Genomic DNA, 17,653 nt, shown 5'->3' with positions numbered 1-17,653 from the left:
AGGTCCGACAAGGCTGAGCTGAAAATTGAAGCTAATCGAAAATTTGACTCTACTTTCGCGATGGAAAAGCAATTAGAGCACCGGTGCTCTGGAAAAACTTCCGATACGCAAAAGGTTGACTCTACTTTCGCGACGAAAATGCAACAGGAGCTTCCGTGCTCTGCATAAATCATTGATCCGCAAAAATTTGACTCTAAATTCGCGGTAATACAACTCTACAGAAGTTCAGACGCGAAAAAAAGCGTTCAGAACTATTTAAAAAAATTTCGCGGTGAGTCTACTTGACTCGATCGATCCGATTATTTTACGAATTATTATTAATCGATATAAAATTGTAAAAATCGCGAGCAACAACTGTATTTATTTATTTTTTTTTATTTTGAGACAGACACATGCATGTCACTATCTACGAGTACCTTGTATGGTCAGCTCAATCGATGCTGCTCTTTCGAACACACATGCACAACGTTTTGTGGCGCATTTTATATAATTGGCATTAGTTTCAGGAACATTTCTATGATATTTCGTGAATATGGTTTAGAAAAGAGCCACGCCATAAGGCTACTGCCTAGACGCCCTAGACCATATTCGCGAAATATTGCATAAGAGTTCCCCAAACGAATACCGACCATGTGAAAAGGGCCTCTGCATGTCGTGCATTTGTGTTGGAACGGCCAGAATCGAAAGAGCTAAGTAACTGTACCACGTGCATCCCCATTCAAATAATTATAAAATGACTCACTACTTGCTGTCGTCGTCGGTACTGCATCTCTGCAAACTCGTAACCCTCTGACCAGCAACCCTGAGACCAGCACCTCTCTGACCGGTGCTCTCAACTAGCTTTACTTGCGAATAAACACTCACTCTGCGATCGTATTACGGGCGATCACAAACACTATAACTGAAACAGACAATTTGTATTAAAACAAGTTCGAAAAAGTTTCCTTTAAATTGCAAGGCACCACGCAATTCCGACATTGAGAAAAAATTCCAGCAGCCACATTGGGCGCTCAATAATTAATTCTGATTAAGTCTGATAGAAAAAAGGAGTGGCCTCTTCGGGCGCCTAATGCTTTTTAATTCTAATATACCATCACCAGGTCTCATCCTTTTCAATTTTAATTAAAAAATACAGCAGCCTGTTTGGGCGCATGATAATTTCGAATTGTAATAGGAAAAAGAAGCAGCCTCATCGGGCGCTAATGGCATGGAATGCCAGAAAATAATTTCTATTCTACTCTACAGTGTTAGTAAACCCTACCCCAGATATAATACTTCCCTGAAACCAGCAACGAATCTCTTAGTGAATTCTTTATTAAAGAATTCACCAGAGAAAACCTTGGCGAATCCCTCGGCGAATCCCTCGGCGAATGTTTCGATGATGCGCTTAAAACTAGACTTGCCTGGCTAAATTTTCTAAGTTTCGCAGCACGCACAATACTCTACAATTAGTTTTTGCAGAGGAAGCATAACAGACTATGCTTCGGTATACTAACCCTTAGGACTGTGATTGCAGTAGAAGGTAAAAGACTACTAGAATTCTTTCCAAAGACTTCACTTTAAAGTCCAAAGGGTTAGCATGCGCTGGTAAGAAAGATAGGCGAGAGGTTCTCGTCGATCTTTCTACACATATGCCATTACAATTTCTTTCGCATATTTTAGAGGTACGCTTGCACTCCTTTCAAGTGACAAATAGACTCTGAGTATCTCATTGCAGAGATAGAGAAAGAATTGACAAACGGACACGAATTCGCTGTCGTTGCTCGATACACTCACGCATTGCAGTTGCACAGACAAAACGCTAATACGCGACCACCATTCATCCAGCCCCCTCATTAACGGGAGTTTCCCTCACAATCAAATCACATGCAGATGCAACAGGCGCTCCCACCACAAACCCGACAATTTGCACAGGCGAGTGTATCGTGCCCGAGCATCTTGTGCTAATTCAAGATCTCTCCCGAGAGCGAATTATATTTCCAGAAAAAAAGAAAAGAGAATTGAAAGTAGGAAATAGAAAATACACTATGACAAGTCTCTAAAAGTTTACTAAATGCGAAACGACACGGTGTACGGTGAAGCTAATTGTAAACAAAGGCAAAGGTAAAAGGCGTCACTCACAACAAGCAAGCGTACGTCTACCCTTAAATCTAGCCTATCGCGCTCTTCACAATGAGCCCTAGTGGCATAATCTATTGCAAAAATGCACTTGCGTAACTTTCGAGGGATATGCGAAAGCTAAGAATCTCCCGTTTGAGATTGCAAAAGAGACTAAACGACTAAAGGACTGAAAGACGCGGCGCGATGCGAACATTCACCCTCGATCCACCGAAATTTCGTTCCTACATGGAGTGCTCCATATCACAACTTTACACAGCCATGGCGAGCGTGACCGAGAACGAACCATCTGAGACCACGTAGCGAGCCGAGGTGGATTTAATCCCGGTATCGGCGCGATAACTAGAAAATCAGAATGGTTACGAACTGGCGCACATCTTCGTCTAACAATGGTCCTCTGTGTAAAGCCGTAATAAGTTGTACCCAGCCTATGAAGGGCGAGCACACCATGCGCGAAATCGAAATCAGTGATCGAAGGCGAATTGTATTTCTAGAAGGGTGCGTTTGGCACTCTTATATTTAAAAAGAACGAGGCGGAACAGAAACTTATCGCTCGAAGTACGCAAGTGCATTTCTGAATAGATGTCCAGACCGAACCAAACTCACCGAATGTAAGTTTGGCTCGATCTGGACCCTTAAACTAGATCGTAGGCTTCAGCTTGATAACGTTTTGCAAGACGCAATGCATTGGAAAACGTTACCAAGTTCAGGCACACCAACGCGGATGTACCTACGAAATATTTCTGGTCTATATTCGACCAATACATTTTTGAAAATTTGGAAAAAGTCTTACGACTAAAGTTCTTCAACTAAAACGTACTGCTAAGACTATGGCTAGTTAAAACTAAGCACCTGTGCAAGTTCCTCCGCGATGTATAAAATTTTTGGATTAGTGGCTTAAAGTTAGTTTAATGCAGGGGGAAGGGGAGAATTTTGGAATAAATGATTGCTTCGGCAGCAGTCATTTATTATTATACTATTATTTTATAAAGGGACCATGCGAGGTCGAGGTATCAGGTGGTAAAAGTGGCATTTTTGATTTCTCGTAATATTGCCACTAGTGCGTCTTTATATTCAGGCAAGTAAAAGTAGCATAGTGACCAAGCAGTACCAACAATGACTGTCATTGTTTATTAAACGAATCTAATGACTCGAATGTAATTACTGTTAAGAGAGAAGATTTGAAAGAACTCCCACGAAAGAGTTCAACTTCAGAAATGTAACTCGTATTCGATACATTAAGCATCCCGAATAATTGTGAAATTAAACAAAAGAAGTTTAGAATGTTTGAAACACGATATTAAAACTCCTAGCGCGAATTTAAAATTTATTCGTTGTATTTTTCTACGTGTATTAAACATTTGGAAACACACACATTAAATGTTACTATTCACGAATATTAACAATAATACGAATACAGCAATCGTTTTGTTCAATAGCATGCAGAAAAATTCAAAGAATGAAAAAGTATCACTCACCGTTCGTTGAAAATAGTCTCACTGCTATCTATGCAGACATGCACCCCCTTTTAGCAGTAGCTATTCAATCTGCAGGCGAATGTCCAGCAGTTGCAGGGTCAGTACCAAATAGAATGTGTCCAACTTCCAAATATGTCACATTACTTTCGCGATGAAAAAGCAATAGGAGCACCGGTGCTCTGAATTAATTCTAGATGCGTTAAAACACTGATTTTACTTTCGCGTTCACATTACTAACACGCAGGGCCATTGTGCACTATGAAATACTTTATCGCGAAATAAGCACTGATTCTACAATCGCATTGCACACGATTACAAAAGCAGTTCATGTTTTTAAATATCTCTCAGTAGTGGAAAGGTGTGTGTGGAATCGAGTAAAGTCTTTCCAAAATAGTTCTCTGGGGGCACTGAGTGTAATGTAGTAGGAATCTTGTTGAACGATCTCCCACATAGTCCAGTAATCGATGAAATTAATGCTCGAATCGAGAAATCACGAAATAATATGTAGGCACGTTCACTGAACCGATCGCTGCCGCGGTTAACGTTGAACTGCGTGGCTTACACCTCGCGTCATTGTTGTCATATTGGTAGAGGTTGCGGTCGACCTCAACTGTTTACTATGGAACGTGAAATTTCTGAAGGCCAAGGATAATCGTATATCGCTATGTCCCTTGCAAAATATGTACTTTTCGCGGCTGTAGCCATGCCCGCTGCTCTTTCTATGAATACCTATATGTCCAGATACTTATTGTTAGTGTATTGCAGTAAAATAATCTTGATGAACCACCTCCCACCTATTCCAGTAATCGATGGAAATAATACATTAAGATATACTATGGCATTTCAATAATTCTTCCGTCCGATCCGTCCCCGGACTTTGGTGAACGTCGTTATTGAACTCCAATATTTCACGTATCTTGAGAATTCCACGTATCTTTATTTTATATATTTATATATGTGGAAGAAATGAAAGGAAGGATTTAATCGAACATTTCGAGATACATTTAGTTTCACATTGTATCAAAGTATTTCAAGTTAAAGAAATTCTTGTATCTAACTACTTAGGATATTTGACAATCGCAGCCTATTCATGTTTTATTCGGAGAATCTAATGACTCGAAGGTAATAACTATTAATAAGATAACTCATACGAAAGATTTAAACTTAAGAAGCGTAACCGAAACATTAAGCATCTCGAATGATTGTGAAATTAAAGAAAAATAGTTTATTAATGTTTAAAACGCGATACTAAAACTTTTATCTCGAATTTAATAATAAATATATAAAAGTACATATTTCGCCCCTATATATATAGCGTGATTTTTACATATAGTCTCGACACCAAGTATATGAAAGACCTGTATATGTCGACTGTCGCTACCGCTATCATTTACTCGTCGCACGGTTATTCAAACTTAACCTAAAACTTATTTCATTAATATCTCATCACGCCTGCAATATTTTCTAAATTTAACGGCATTTTTCTTATGTAAACAGCATATAAGCTTTCGAATAAGACCAAATTCAATAAAATCGGTCCACGCATAACAGAGATATCGTAATATCGTCTCATGAATCAGTCGTAAACGGTAGTATTTTTCTTCTGATTCTTCTTCTTATTCTCCAATCAAATTTTGTCGATATAATATGTATACGGGTTACACGCACACCTTCAGCCAAAATGAAACTAACACATGTTTCGTTTGTCAATCGCTATCTTCACTATGCAATCTACTCCAAATTTTGTCAGCTTACCGTCAAGTTATAACCAAGTTATAAACGTGTTTTTACAAATATGTATCGTTGTACCATTGAATTGCAACCAAAATGCAGTCTCAAACACAAGGTAAGTTGCCGAAATTTGAATTGCGACATATTTGAATATCATCAAACTGTTTTTTCTTTGTAACTAAACTGAGGATTTTATGTATATATAAATAATCGAAGCGTAAAATGATGCTGCGACTGGATTTGTCCTTAATTCTTTCGCGTGATAATTTGTAACTTATAATATTAAAAATTATCTGAAGTCATTCCCTATGCAAATTATCTTTGTAAAAAGAAGTGAGATCCCCATAAAAAAACTTCAAAAAAGGAAAAATATTACGCCAAGTACATGAAATCAAATAAATCACAAAAGAATAGAAGATAATAATAATTAGCACATCAAAAAGCATGTGAAATCGAAATGAGGTGTAAGTACATAAATATGCTTTCTAACTGCGCTTCCATTACCCATATCGCAGACATTTTAATAATGTGAAGATAAAATGTAACATCTAGACATTTGCCTAGATGTCCGCGGCCTGGAAGTCAAATACTTGGCGCGGCCAGGCAAGGTCAAGGTGTCGATGAATAAGAATTATTTAAAAATGCAAAATAATGAAAGTGTATTCATATTGGCAGAGTTTTAAATTGACAAATTATCTGAAAGCTGATGAGAGGAAAGGTATCGGTGTCGATGAATGATCTTAGAATTATTTTAAAACGCAATTTAATGAAAATGTACTCATATTGTCAGAGTTTTAAATTGACAAATTATGTGAAAGCCTGCGAGAGGGAAGGTATGTGTATTGATGATCTGCCCTGATAACAATCTGCCTGCAGTCTGCCAGCAGATGGACAGCAGGCTCAGACAAGTCAGGACCTGTCGGCAGAACCGTAGCTGAATGCGGACATAGACTGCACCGGATCTGCCGGCAGACCTGGTTATCAGGGTGAGAATACTTTGCCTGGCGACGCCAAGTATTTGACTTCCAGGCCGCGGACATCTAGGCAAATGTCTAGATGTTACATTTTATCTTCACATTATTAAAATGTCCGCGATATGGGTAATGGAATGTATGAACACAGTATTTTAGCTGTGTACTTACACCTCATTTTGATTTCACATTCTTTTTTTATGTGCTAATTATTATTATCTTCTATTCTTTTGTAATTTATTTAATTTCATGTACTTGGCGTAATTTTTTTACTTTTTTGAAGTTTTTTTATGGGGATATGTATTTAGTTCAGGCAGAATTTAAAACGATGACCCCTATACAAAAAATATATTATTCTGACGCCTGTGGCCTGTCGTTGCCAAATGTTAACTGATGGTATAAACGCTACATCGTTGTTGTCTGAACCGAAACGTTCCGTAACGTTCCGTGCCTGAACAGATAATATAAATCGATCTTTAGCCTGCCGAAAAGGGAAACAACAATGATTCGGAAGCATCGTTTATTTACAAGGAGTCCTAAATTTACGATGTTATACAGGCCCGAATTAAGAATTTCGTGGCTTGGGGCTATCAAACCTTCGAGGGCCCCCGTGATTCAAAAACGGAGGGGGGGGGGGAAATGTTTCTTTCTTGACTTTAATTTTGCAAAATCTTGTATCTTTAAGTGAGCTAATCGCTTAGAACTGAAGGCTTAGAACGAGGAAAGTGTGGCCCAGAGCTGCAGCCCCCCTAGCCCTCCTTTAATTCAGCTCTGATGTTATAACACCAAGCTCTTTTATGCGTACATATATTTCACATCTCTTGAAGATTATATTTCGACGTACGACGTAATTTTTATGTAGATCGAGACCCCACTTACCTTAATATTGCAGAACGACACCCGTGCGATGCGCAGATCTATTCATTCTTCTTCTAAACGTTCCTTTCAACCGCCAAATGTTCACTCGCGAACTAATACGAAGCTTTAACGAAACTTTGAATTTCGTGGAATTCTGCCTGGTGGCGGCGCTGGAGGCGATGCGACCTCTGTCGCCGTATCGTTGCATCGTACACACATGTAACACCATAAGAGCGCAGTTGTATAGTTTATAAAACTTCGATTTTTATAAATAAAGCGGTATAACAATGGGCATTATTAATGGCAAACCGGCTGAAGTAAGTGCCGCATCAGCTGGAGCCCAGAAATCTGACAAACCACTCAAACCTTGTTGTGCTTGTCCTGAAACGAAGAAAATAAGGGACGAATGGTATGCAGGCATTTAAACCTTTCGATACCTTATATTTTCCTTTGAAATATGTTTGAAAGGATAACAGCTCATAGAACGTCGTAACAATAATTAAGAAAGTTCATTACTAAAGTCTGGCGAAAAAGTAAACGCGTGCACCGGTGTATTCGTTTTATTTCTTATGGAATCCCGTTTATAACCTTCCCCCTCGATTCTTGCACATGCCATTATTAATAACAGACTTATAATTACACAATGTATTTAATTTTTCAGCATTATCACGAAAGGTGAGGACCATTGCGGGCATTTAATAGAAGCACATAAAGCATGTATGCGATCACTGGGATTTAACATATAAATCTTAAAATCAACACTCTAGAATGTATTAATAAATGCTCAGGTTCTAACGATTTGTTAAAGTATTTCGACTCTTTTATGTAAATAATTTAATATTTATCAAAATGAAGTTAATGTACCGTGTACTTGTTCATTTTACAAATAAATGGAATCTATAACTTGCGTCAATTGTGTTACTTTATAAAAGCATGCGATATTCGAAACAGAAATTTGTTTAATTTTGGGGATTAATAAATACACATGTAGAAAAGAATGTGCTTGTTTTAACTGGTATAAGACAATCACACTTAGTTTGGGAATCCTAACAAAGCATATATTTTAATTTGACATACGATTAATATGAAGTTTTCTTTACACTCGCATAACAATTCCCCAGCTTCATTTGCACTAACACTCTGAAACGACAAACGTATCCTTAATTTGCGTATAACAAAATTCAATGCAAGTAATAAGAATTGTCTTATATCTTTGCTGTCAGTCGTAATTATTGCGTCTGGTCCTACTGAGCAGAAAAGACAGATCGTCGTTTGTTTAGTGCACAAGTTATCAAAGCTATAAAACAATGATACAACATTCCTCATAATAATGAACGTCAAATTTCTCAATGGTCTCGAATAGTTTAACCATAATAAATATATCTTATGTATCGGTACAATCTATAAGATACAATAAATATTTAATAATAATTTACTGACTCGTGTACCTTTCTGAAAAGTACCGTATAAATAACCATTAAATGGACTGTAGGTTCTTCCTTCTTTTTCATCCCAGTCACAGCGTTGCGTTGACCTTACAAGCTAAGGTATGGGTAGCCTTAAATTAATCGGATAATTAAATAGAATATTTGTAATTAGTATGAAAGTATAGTTGTACTTTATGTATGAGTGAGTGACCTGTAATATAACGAAGAGTGTGCACGTATGTGTATATGTGTATATATAGATAAGTTATACATGTAATACACGGAAACATGTCGTTTATTCTTGTAGACACCCCAAAACCATATTTGTAAAAACAACGATAACGAAGATATGCCAGAGAAACTTATGTCGCGGTATAGAAAATTTTGTCGCATTTCTTTTATTGGTAGTTTTTATTGACTAAAAATTGACAAGATTTTGACAACAACGTTTATTAAAAATGTAGAGTACAGATGAGAGTAAGGTAAGCGCGGACAATGTTGCTTTCTTTAACGTCTCGACTGTATGGAGTGCCTTCAAAAATATTTATAATCGGTGATTGATTAGCGTTAAATCGATAACAGCATCACAGCTACGAAAGAGTCTCGTTTCCCAACCTCTGCCATGGCTTTTTTCGCTGATGCAACCGACCGGCATAGGACGATTGGTTGACTAAAAATTAGCACAGCCTGTTCGGTGCGACGAAAATTGAGCAGAACAATTGTGGACAAGAAACGGCGATCGAATTATTCATTCTATCCTTTAGATACACCCGGCGAGTGAAACTCTCTTCCCAACCGCGCATCGTAATGCCGTGTATTTCCGGAGCTGATTGCTAATTTAAGAAAAGATCGATACGCACGATATACAGACATTTCTCCTGTCTTTTTTTTTGTTTTTTTTTTAAGAAATTACAACTTCTGTGGTTTTTCCATCGTTTAATTTCAGCTCGAGAACTCTCAATCGCGACGCAGGCTTAGGATATACACGATTCGAGGAGCCAGTCGACTTATGACGGCTAAAAGATGCAAGAATATATTGTTAAATAAATATTTCTGCAACTACTACGACGGAGCGAACCTCCTAATGATAAAACCTAGAACATTGCGGTCACGTAACTTTAAGGATGCTGGACAAAATTGGTTTCAGGCAGTCTATCGTCTTCCCACATGATTCGACTCCTTTTCGGGTCAGCAAATCTCACCTATCTTGGGGCACGCGGTTCAAACGTAATACTTTGCTTTGCTGCAAAATCAAGTTGAACGTTGAATGCCTGCACGGGTAATTAGTCAGCAAAGAAGAAACGCGCAACCATCTCTTACTTGATACTCCAACTCGGTTTCCATGATACCGGTAACAGCGACTACTTGATACTGCCTCGCTTTCATGGCTGCAATCGATTTTCGCACCAAACGCATTGCACCGAGTGCGCTACTTGTGCTATTAAACTGTGCCATTTGTGCCGGACTATGGCTTGGATCAAGTACTAACATAGTTATCGAACCGTCTCCTAATTGTTCTACTCCTATTATTGTTCTACTATGACCTGCAAGAATGCGGAAAAATTTCATTTTTATACTTCATTCCCATCTCCTCATCTGCATTCAAAATCCTTACCTTGATGCTGTAGGTAAAGAGGCGGCTTGAAATCGTCACACCGCTGGAAATATTGTAAAACCCAATTAAACATATCTGGATGCCCGCCGTCGGCGTTGGTTGGTCTATAAAAATCTACCAGCTGGCATCTGCGCAACAGGAAAAATTATGCATGATACATTTCTCCGAGGGAAACGCGAGAACTTGAGCACGTACTTTATTCTGAGACTAGATAACAGTATGACTACTTCCGTGGGACCAATCCATTTCCTAGTGTTCACCAACTTTCCCCCTAACTGTTCCGCTCCTTGAGTATCGAAGCCCTGAACCCAAGCCCATTCTATCATCTTCTGGAGTCTCGAGATCGATGGTATAGAACTTCGGAGCGGATTTTTGGTAGAGCTGCCACTGCCCAGGCCAGAGCTCCACGCTTTATAAACTAACTCATTGTACCCTGTATGCTGTAAAAGCGACGAAATTAACATTTGTAAATTTCTATAGCCACATCCCCAACCCTTGTCTCCGTAAGTAGTGGCATAGTGGTCTACGGTGGAGCACATCCACGTGCTCAGTACGTTACTACACGCTTGACTGACAGCTCGTATCTTGGTAACTAGACCTACAGAGAATTGGCATAGTTTTATACGACATTCTTCGCACTGCAGGGAGCAATTTGCTTTGAGAAATATAATTACCCCTAGTGCAGGAGCTGCCGTCATCAATGCCACTACTCTCAGCTACTCTGAGCTCGGTTTGCCTTTCGTAGTAATCGGCAATCGTCATTTCACCGGAATACACAGCCCGCTGCATATTAGTGACGCTTTGTTCTCTAAAATTGCCCTGATTGTCCATCCCATATTGCGCCCTTAGCATTTCGAATTCACGCTGCTCGCGCAGTTTTCTAACTTCTTTCTCGCGCCTTTCCATGTCCTTCGCCAGCAGTCTGTCGGTAGACAGATCGGGAGTTACGGGAGATGGAGTACTCTTCTTAGTGAAATGCTCTTCTATGTGTGCAGTTAATTCATCGTTATTCTTAAACGAAGTACTAAAACAAACTGGACACGCCGGAGTATCACCGCCAACTGTTGCTACGTCAGACTGCGAAGCCGCGCCATTTGCTGGGCTACGCAGAGAAAATAGAGTTTCTGTTACAACTGATCGTAGTTAGTACGTGCATAACTTTAGTCTCACCTCAAAATGTCTTTGTGTTCTATGTTGACATGTAGCTCGAGGTCAGAAGAATTTGGGAAAGATGTGATACAGAGAGGGCAGTTAAAGATTCCATCTCTGGATGGCGGTGATTCGGGTGGAAAGGACGGCGAAGTGAGGTCAAAGTGTTGTCGATTGATATGCTCTTCTAGCCTTAACGGACTGTCGGAACTGTAGGGGCACATAGGGCACTCTTGGACTGGAAGCTTTGGCGAAGCATGAGAACGCAGCTGCAGATTTAGGCCCGAGCGCAGTGGAGAGCCGTGACCGGCTGCACCTTCTATCACTGAAATAAAAATCTTTGTTCGTCTCGCGTACTCTTAATCGCAGGATTGATATTCAATTAAACTTCTTGATACCATTAACATTTCCAGTGTTGTTATTATTATTGTTATTATTCACATTAGAACTAGAATTCTGTGGCTCTGACTTTGATAACTCCTGCTGCTGCTTTACACGCGGGCTGGATGAGCTACTCCACCCATTTTGAAGAAGAGGTGGGCGTAAAGACATGGATGGAGAAGGACCACGACACTCGTCGTGCCTACGGTCATCCACCAGTGAATCATCATCAATAAATGCCATCATGTCATGCTCCGGCGTACTGCAATAATAGAAAGAAAGAAATTATTCGAATGGTTCGACGATCGAATTCGTGCGTAGGTAAGGAAAGGGTTCAGTACCCTTTATTTAGAGTTAATTCGTATTTGGCTTTTCTCTTTCTACTACTTATCATGTTTTATGTATTAATAAAATGTACATGCACATTTACACGTTTGTACAATAACATCACAGTGAGTTTAGCCAAGATTCAATATAAATTACAAGAATGTATTCTTTAACTAAGAACGACACAAGGACGAGCGAGTGCGCGCAAATGCATCTGAGGAATCTTTGCAATGAAAGTCGCCAATGAAAATGTCTATTATAATAAGGAACACAAACTTTGGATAGCCATGTTATAGCGACATCTGAGTTCCGTTTGCCGCCATTTTCCAAGGTATCAGAAACATTTAAATAACTCGTGATTGGCTTAGGAAGCACAGAGGGGCAATATAATAAATTAAGTGCGTTGCGTCAAGTGTACCTTGGAGTCAAGTAATCGAGATGAGCACTGTTAACGTGGGCCAACATTTCAGTGGGCGAGATTTCCCCCAAGTCGCAAAATGGGCAGTTTGCGACTCCTTGAAGATGACAGAAGACCATATGAGCTCTCATCTCCTCGTCGTTGAAGCCCTCCTGGCCACAAATCTCGCACGTGTAATTCATTTCCGGCGATTTGTTGGCCGCCATTTTTATTGCACGCGATCAACACTCGCCGACCTCTAAGGAAGGACGGAAATGCACATTATTAGATTTGCGTAGCCACGAGTGGGGATACGAGAATCCAATTAAGATAAACCCGCTGTGTTTTATAGGGGGCATGGTTTGTCAAGCGGAGGCTCCTGGCAGGAGGTAAACTTTCGAAGAATGCAACTGGTGCTCGAAGTATCTACGTGAGTAGCACTTTTATTCAAGCATCGTCTCATGGATTCCCTCGGCAAAGCTGCAGGGAAATAGCCAGCTGGCCTGTGGGAAGCAGCTTTTACCCGATGCATCGGGAACGCACCACCGAGTATTTTCTTCGGGGAATCGATAATTGAATTCAGGGTCGCGTGCAAGTGGCCGCGATTGCACCTGCGGGCCATGCATTCCGCGAGGGATATATTATCGCGGATATTCACACCGAACGAGAACGCACACCGAGTCATTTCCGAGGCATCGTGATCCAAGCTGCCGATTGATTACGCTGTGCGGTTGATCCGTGTTTGCGATCATCTCCAGGAACGCAAGATGTCACAACGCGATGCGCCACGCTCGCGGTTCCTCGTGGACAAGGAAATGCAACGCGACCTCTCGCCTCCGTGGTCTTCGCTACTTGCGTGCCCCGATACGATATCGCGGTCACGAGTCAATCAATGCGTCCCCGTGGCCGGCAACAAGGATCTCATGATTCGTTTTCTGGCTGGCTTCGATCGGGGGAACCGCGAGGGCGATGGCGACGAAGTACGGCCAGGCGAGCGAGTGGTGTGCACGCTTCGATATTATTTCCCGTGGAGGAAGAGGTAGCGTGGCTTTTCGCTCGGTCGCCCACGAGGAAACTAGGCCAGCCAGCGATTCACGGAGCAAAGGAGTGCACATCAGGTTGCTGGGTTGGGTTGACCCATTTAAGAGGCCGTGCACTCTTGACTCGCGCTCGAAACTCCTCCGTGTGCGCCCGTACCTCGCCACTCACCGAATTAAAAAGATCTATCTACCGCACTAGGGCCAGGCTCTGCCCTTTTCCCAACACTCTTTCTCGCAGCACGCAGAGGAAGGCGTCCGTGCAGGCCCAAGTGCCTAACACGGCGCCTCGTTTGCCTCCATATGGGCAGCGCCAATCCACCACGGCACTTTCGCGGAAAGAGTTCCTCGTTCCGCCACCCCACCGACTCTCAACCCTCCGCTACTGGTCTCTACGGAGGGTTGCGCTTGTACAGCGAACCTTGCCGAAGGCGCCACCCTCGCGACCCTCGTTCCACGCGGTCGGTAAGCTTCCCGCAACTTTCAGTAGCTCCTGGCCCGCCACTTTTCCGCCTCATTTCACCCCCGACCCTCGACGGCGGATAGGGTAGCAGGGCAACAGTCAAACCTCAAAATGTCCCCCGCTTCGCTCCAGTTATTCGCAGGGCACGCGATGGAAATTTAGAATTGAATTTGTATAGGTATCTGCAGACCTACAGGGATGCTCGCTCAGGCCTCGTGGAACTTGCCAGCCGCGGGGAGTTTCGTGGCGCGCTCTCCCGAGGCGCGGGGAATTTTCTGGAGAACAAATAGCACATATATCAGGCTACGATGACAATGCGCTCAATGGAGGCGCCTTTAACGCGCAATCTCGAGATATTTGAATCTTATTTATGATACCCGGCGTCTGTTTCCGGGTTACGGAGGCCGCCTTTTCTGGCTCTTACCCGTTCACTGCGCGAGCACCGGTCGCGAGGAGGTAGACCAGAATACCATCGAGGCTATCGGCAATCTTGGATACCGCTGCGGAGACCTGTGATCAAACAAATTCGCGTTAATAGCCGTGAAATCGTCGCTTTTGCGAGCATTCTCCGGCGGTCGACGCGCTGACCTTTCGAGGCGAGACGTTTTCTCTGCCCGTGACTTCGTGGAAAGCCTCTAATTCTTCGAGGCGCGCTCACTGCCGCCTCGGTGCGTTCCAATTTCTCTCACTGCACTCCCATTGTCCCTCCACGAGGGAGTTTTCCATAATGACAAGTCGGCAAACACAGGAGAGGATCTACGGTATTGTGTTGCCCAAATCGCAGAACGCAGCTAGCATTAATGCTGGTCAATCCCTTCTCTCTTGGCTCGTATCCTTTAAAATTCAAAACTATGGATTGTAACGGGGATGGCAGAGGAGGTGCATTAGGCATGCGGATCGGCTTTAAGGGGACATTCCTCTGGCGCTGCGCGGACGCGCGACAAATTTACGCGAGGAGCACGATTTCCCACGGTGCACGCGCTACGAAGACGATCTACGAACTTGGCCCTCAATTCCTGCTCGACGCTAGTTCATTGACATGCAGCCGACGATTGACGGAGGATGCGACGTTCACAGAACTATTTGGTCTTTCCCCTTGCTAGCGCGCTGAATCTCGTCCCTCCTTCTTCCTTTCGCGTCGTAGCGAAGGGCGCGTGAGGGAAATACTTGAGGCGTGCATGCACGGAAAGTAAATCGCCGGCGAATTTATATCGGCGCCTCCCCCGCGCCTTTCCACGATAAACGGTTCGGTGGAAAGTGTCGCTTGAACTCCGGAGGTTCCTCGGCTCTGCGGAAATCCAAGGGGATCCCGCCGGGCAGTGGAAATCAGAGTTCGTGTTCCTGGCATCGCGATCGCCGAACGCACGCGACGCCGTCCACTTGAGCCTTAAACGATGCCCTCCTCCGGATAATTAATAACCATTGCGGCTACTTGAGTGAGTTAGTCCGAGCGGAGCGAAGTCCGCGCCGGAGGACCGCCTCTGTCGCGATCTCGTCCGGATAGAAAACATCTCGGCCGGGATTTCTGAAACGTTTGAGAAAATCCGTTGAAAGCGATTAAACAGCGCGGCCACGTGTAATCGCGTAACGCGGCGGGGGAATTTAATTGTCACGCATCGATCGCGAGGCCAATTAGTTCTGCAACACGGCAAGAACGGTGGATGGTCGCTCATTAGACGCGATCGAGTATCTCCCGATGGCGATTCAAGTTCAGCCGAGTGAGACGAGGGGAAATCTCGCAGCGTTCCCGTGTACCGCGAATGTCTTTGTTAATGTCAAAGGTGCAGCGATCGCTGGCTGGCTCGTATGCATCCCGAGATAATGCCATCAACCGTTCATTTTGCAAATTAGTCGTCGGGCCCGCCGCGCTGCATTAATAATGGTCTTTACGGTGTACAGAGAACGGCCACGCTGCGCCCTAAACCGGTACACATTTGCAGGAACTTCGAACGTATTTATCGATACTCAGCTGGAAACTGGTTCCCTCCCCGGTGCAGTTTAATCACGAATTTCCCAGCGACGAGCTTTCGCGTTTCCCTCCCAAGGCCACGGCACTCGCGGCAGTCGTCTTTGGGTAATAATTGCACAACCGGGCGCATCGTGTGATTATCGACGATAAAATTGTTATCTTAAATGACGGTTGATGCGTTGGGTCCGCATATCCACGAGGGAATAATGAGTCCGCTCTAAGAAGACCGGCGAGGGGAGGGAAGCGGATAAAGATACAGAGGAAGAGAGAGAGACTGGAGGGACGATTCATCTCGCAGCCTACGTGCGGATTGAAGGAGATTTATCGGCGGAATAAATTAATAAATTACGTGCTCATCGAGTCGACTGACTCCCGCGGACTTTGGCTGCGAGCCATCCGGCGATCCCGGGTTCAATGAAAATTCACAGAGAAATCCAGAAACTGGGGTGGCCGGTTACTTTGGATTACCAATTCCCGCTGCGTCCATGCCTGATATCGTGTTTCGCAAATTCGATTAGCTTTCGCGCCTACGCCCAGGCAACCCGATCTGCCCGTTCGCTATCGGGGGTTGCTCGCGCCAGGCGCTGAACTAAGTGTACGCATACTTTCTTTGATATTACTCATTGTAGTTGGATGATCTTAGCAGGGACAAACGCGATGACTTTCACCGAATGTTGAGTAACTTGCAAAGCATCGGTAACCTCGCTCTAATCAACGATCCCCTAATTATTAGTCATTCTACGAGCGTTCGTCACTTGGCAAAGATCGGCAAGGCAAACAAGACGGCTAAGTGAGTTTCGCGCGAGTAGAGCGACATTCGAAACCTCGGAGGAATGCAAACACCCGGTTCGTTACCTCGGACAAGCAAACAGAACCGATTTTCTAACGGAGTCGCCTGTTTCAAAGAGTTATACCTAGTCGGGCCGCCGAAAAGAGGCGAATGTTTGTGATTTTTTTTTTGAAAAAGCGGAAGCATATATTTTTACAGATCTCTTTGCCTTCAAACAGCATCATTTAAAGAAACTTTGGTAATTTTTTCGTAGACAAATATTTACGTGTTATTACGTGCAAAAATCAGAAGTTCAACTTTAAATAGTCGCCACTTTGTTTTAAATTAATGTTTCGGAAATTCCCTCCGTTAATCTTTTTTTTTATTTTAGATAATCTAATTAGATAATCAAATTTTTAAAAAGGCTTCTTGGATGTCAGTTGTTACTTTATTATAAACGTATATATTCCTACAGAAAAATTACCAAATGTTCTTTAAACGTTGCTCTTTTAAGTGCAAGAAGTTCTGAAAAAAATATATGCCTCCGCTTTTTCAAAAAAAATTCACAAACATTCGCCTCTTTTCGGCCGCTTGACTAGGTATGACTCCTTAAGGAGACGGGGATTTTCCACGAGTGTCGAAGGCACAGCGGAATTGAGGATCGTGGAAGGGTCAAAGATATCCACTGTTCCAAAGATAGTGCACGTCGATCGGTAGGTTTTCTAATAATCGCTGAGAATATCACGAGCGCTCGCAATACGTCCAATCGCTATCAAAGGAAGTACAAGCGGGGGTTATCGGTTTACCCGGTATAGGAATGCGGCTCCCCACGGGCTAAGCAAGTGAAACGCAGCTCCTTCGAATTTACGAGTTTCTCCGGACCTCGACGAGGCTCCGCTTGTCATCCAAGAAATCCGTCTGCGAGAGGATCCCACGATTGACTAATAACCATAACTCTGTCTC

General features: G+C 42.8%; 2 protein-coding genes across 6 annotated transcripts; one reads left to right on the top strand and one right to left on the bottom strand.

Annotated features, from left to right (window-relative positions):
- Positions 1-5,427: 5,427 nt before the first annotated feature.
- On the top strand, positions 5,428-8,063 carry Cox17 (Cytochrome c oxidase copper chaperone COX17). Of its 2 annotated transcripts, XR_013086902.1 has the most exons (3): positions 5,428-5,442; positions 7,191-7,565; positions 7,818-8,063. XR_013086902.1 is itself a non-coding variant. In XM_076824631.1 (2 exons), exons 1-2 carry the CDS (start codon positions 7,444-7,446, stop codon positions 7,900-7,902), a joined length of 207 nt encoding a protein of 68 aa, XP_076680746.1. In that variant the 5' UTR covers positions 7,275-7,443; the 3' UTR covers positions 7,903-8,063. The 2 variants fall into 2 exon arrangements, 1 of the variants encoding a protein (XP_076680746.1); XM_076824631.1 differs by lacking the exon at positions 5,428-5,442 and having other exon boundaries at positions 7,275-7,565.
- A 950-nt stretch (positions 8,064-9,013) lies between these two features.
- Positions 9,014-13,844, bottom strand: LOC143375478 (zinc finger-containing ubiquitin peptidase 1). 4 transcript variants are annotated; one of them, XM_076824625.1, is made up of 9 exons: positions 13,662-13,844; positions 12,474-12,711; positions 11,746-11,990; positions 11,369-11,672; positions 10,873-11,300; positions 10,394-10,796; positions 10,199-10,326; positions 9,904-10,127; positions 9,014-9,826 (listed from the first exon to the last, which is right to left on the bottom strand). In XM_076824625.1, exons 2-9 carry the CDS (start codon positions 12,677-12,679, stop codon positions 9,782-9,784), a joined length of 1,983 nt encoding a protein of 660 aa, XP_076680740.1. In that variant the 5' UTR covers positions 12,680-12,711; positions 13,662-13,844; the 3' UTR covers positions 9,014-9,781. The 4 variants fall into 4 exon arrangements, with proteins under 4 accessions (XP_076680740.1, XP_076680743.1, XP_076680741.1 ...); XM_076824628.1 differs by lacking the exons at positions 12,474-12,711; positions 13,662-13,844 and adding an exon at positions 12,332-12,411; XM_076824626.1 differs by lacking the exons at positions 12,474-12,711; positions 13,662-13,844 and adding an exon at positions 12,070-12,318.
- Between the last annotated feature and the right edge of the window lie 3,809 nt (positions 13,845-17,653).

Source organism: Andrena cerasifolii, chromosome 12 (assembly GCF_050908995.1).
Source record: "Andrena cerasifolii isolate SP2316 chromosome 12, iyAndCera1_principal, whole genome shotgun sequence".
NCBI lineage: Eukaryota > Metazoa > Arthropoda > Insecta > Hymenoptera > Andrenidae > Andrena > Andrena cerasifolii.
The sequence above is the reverse complement of the archived record's forward strand: the minus strand, read 5'-3'. Positions and strand labels throughout refer to the sequence as shown.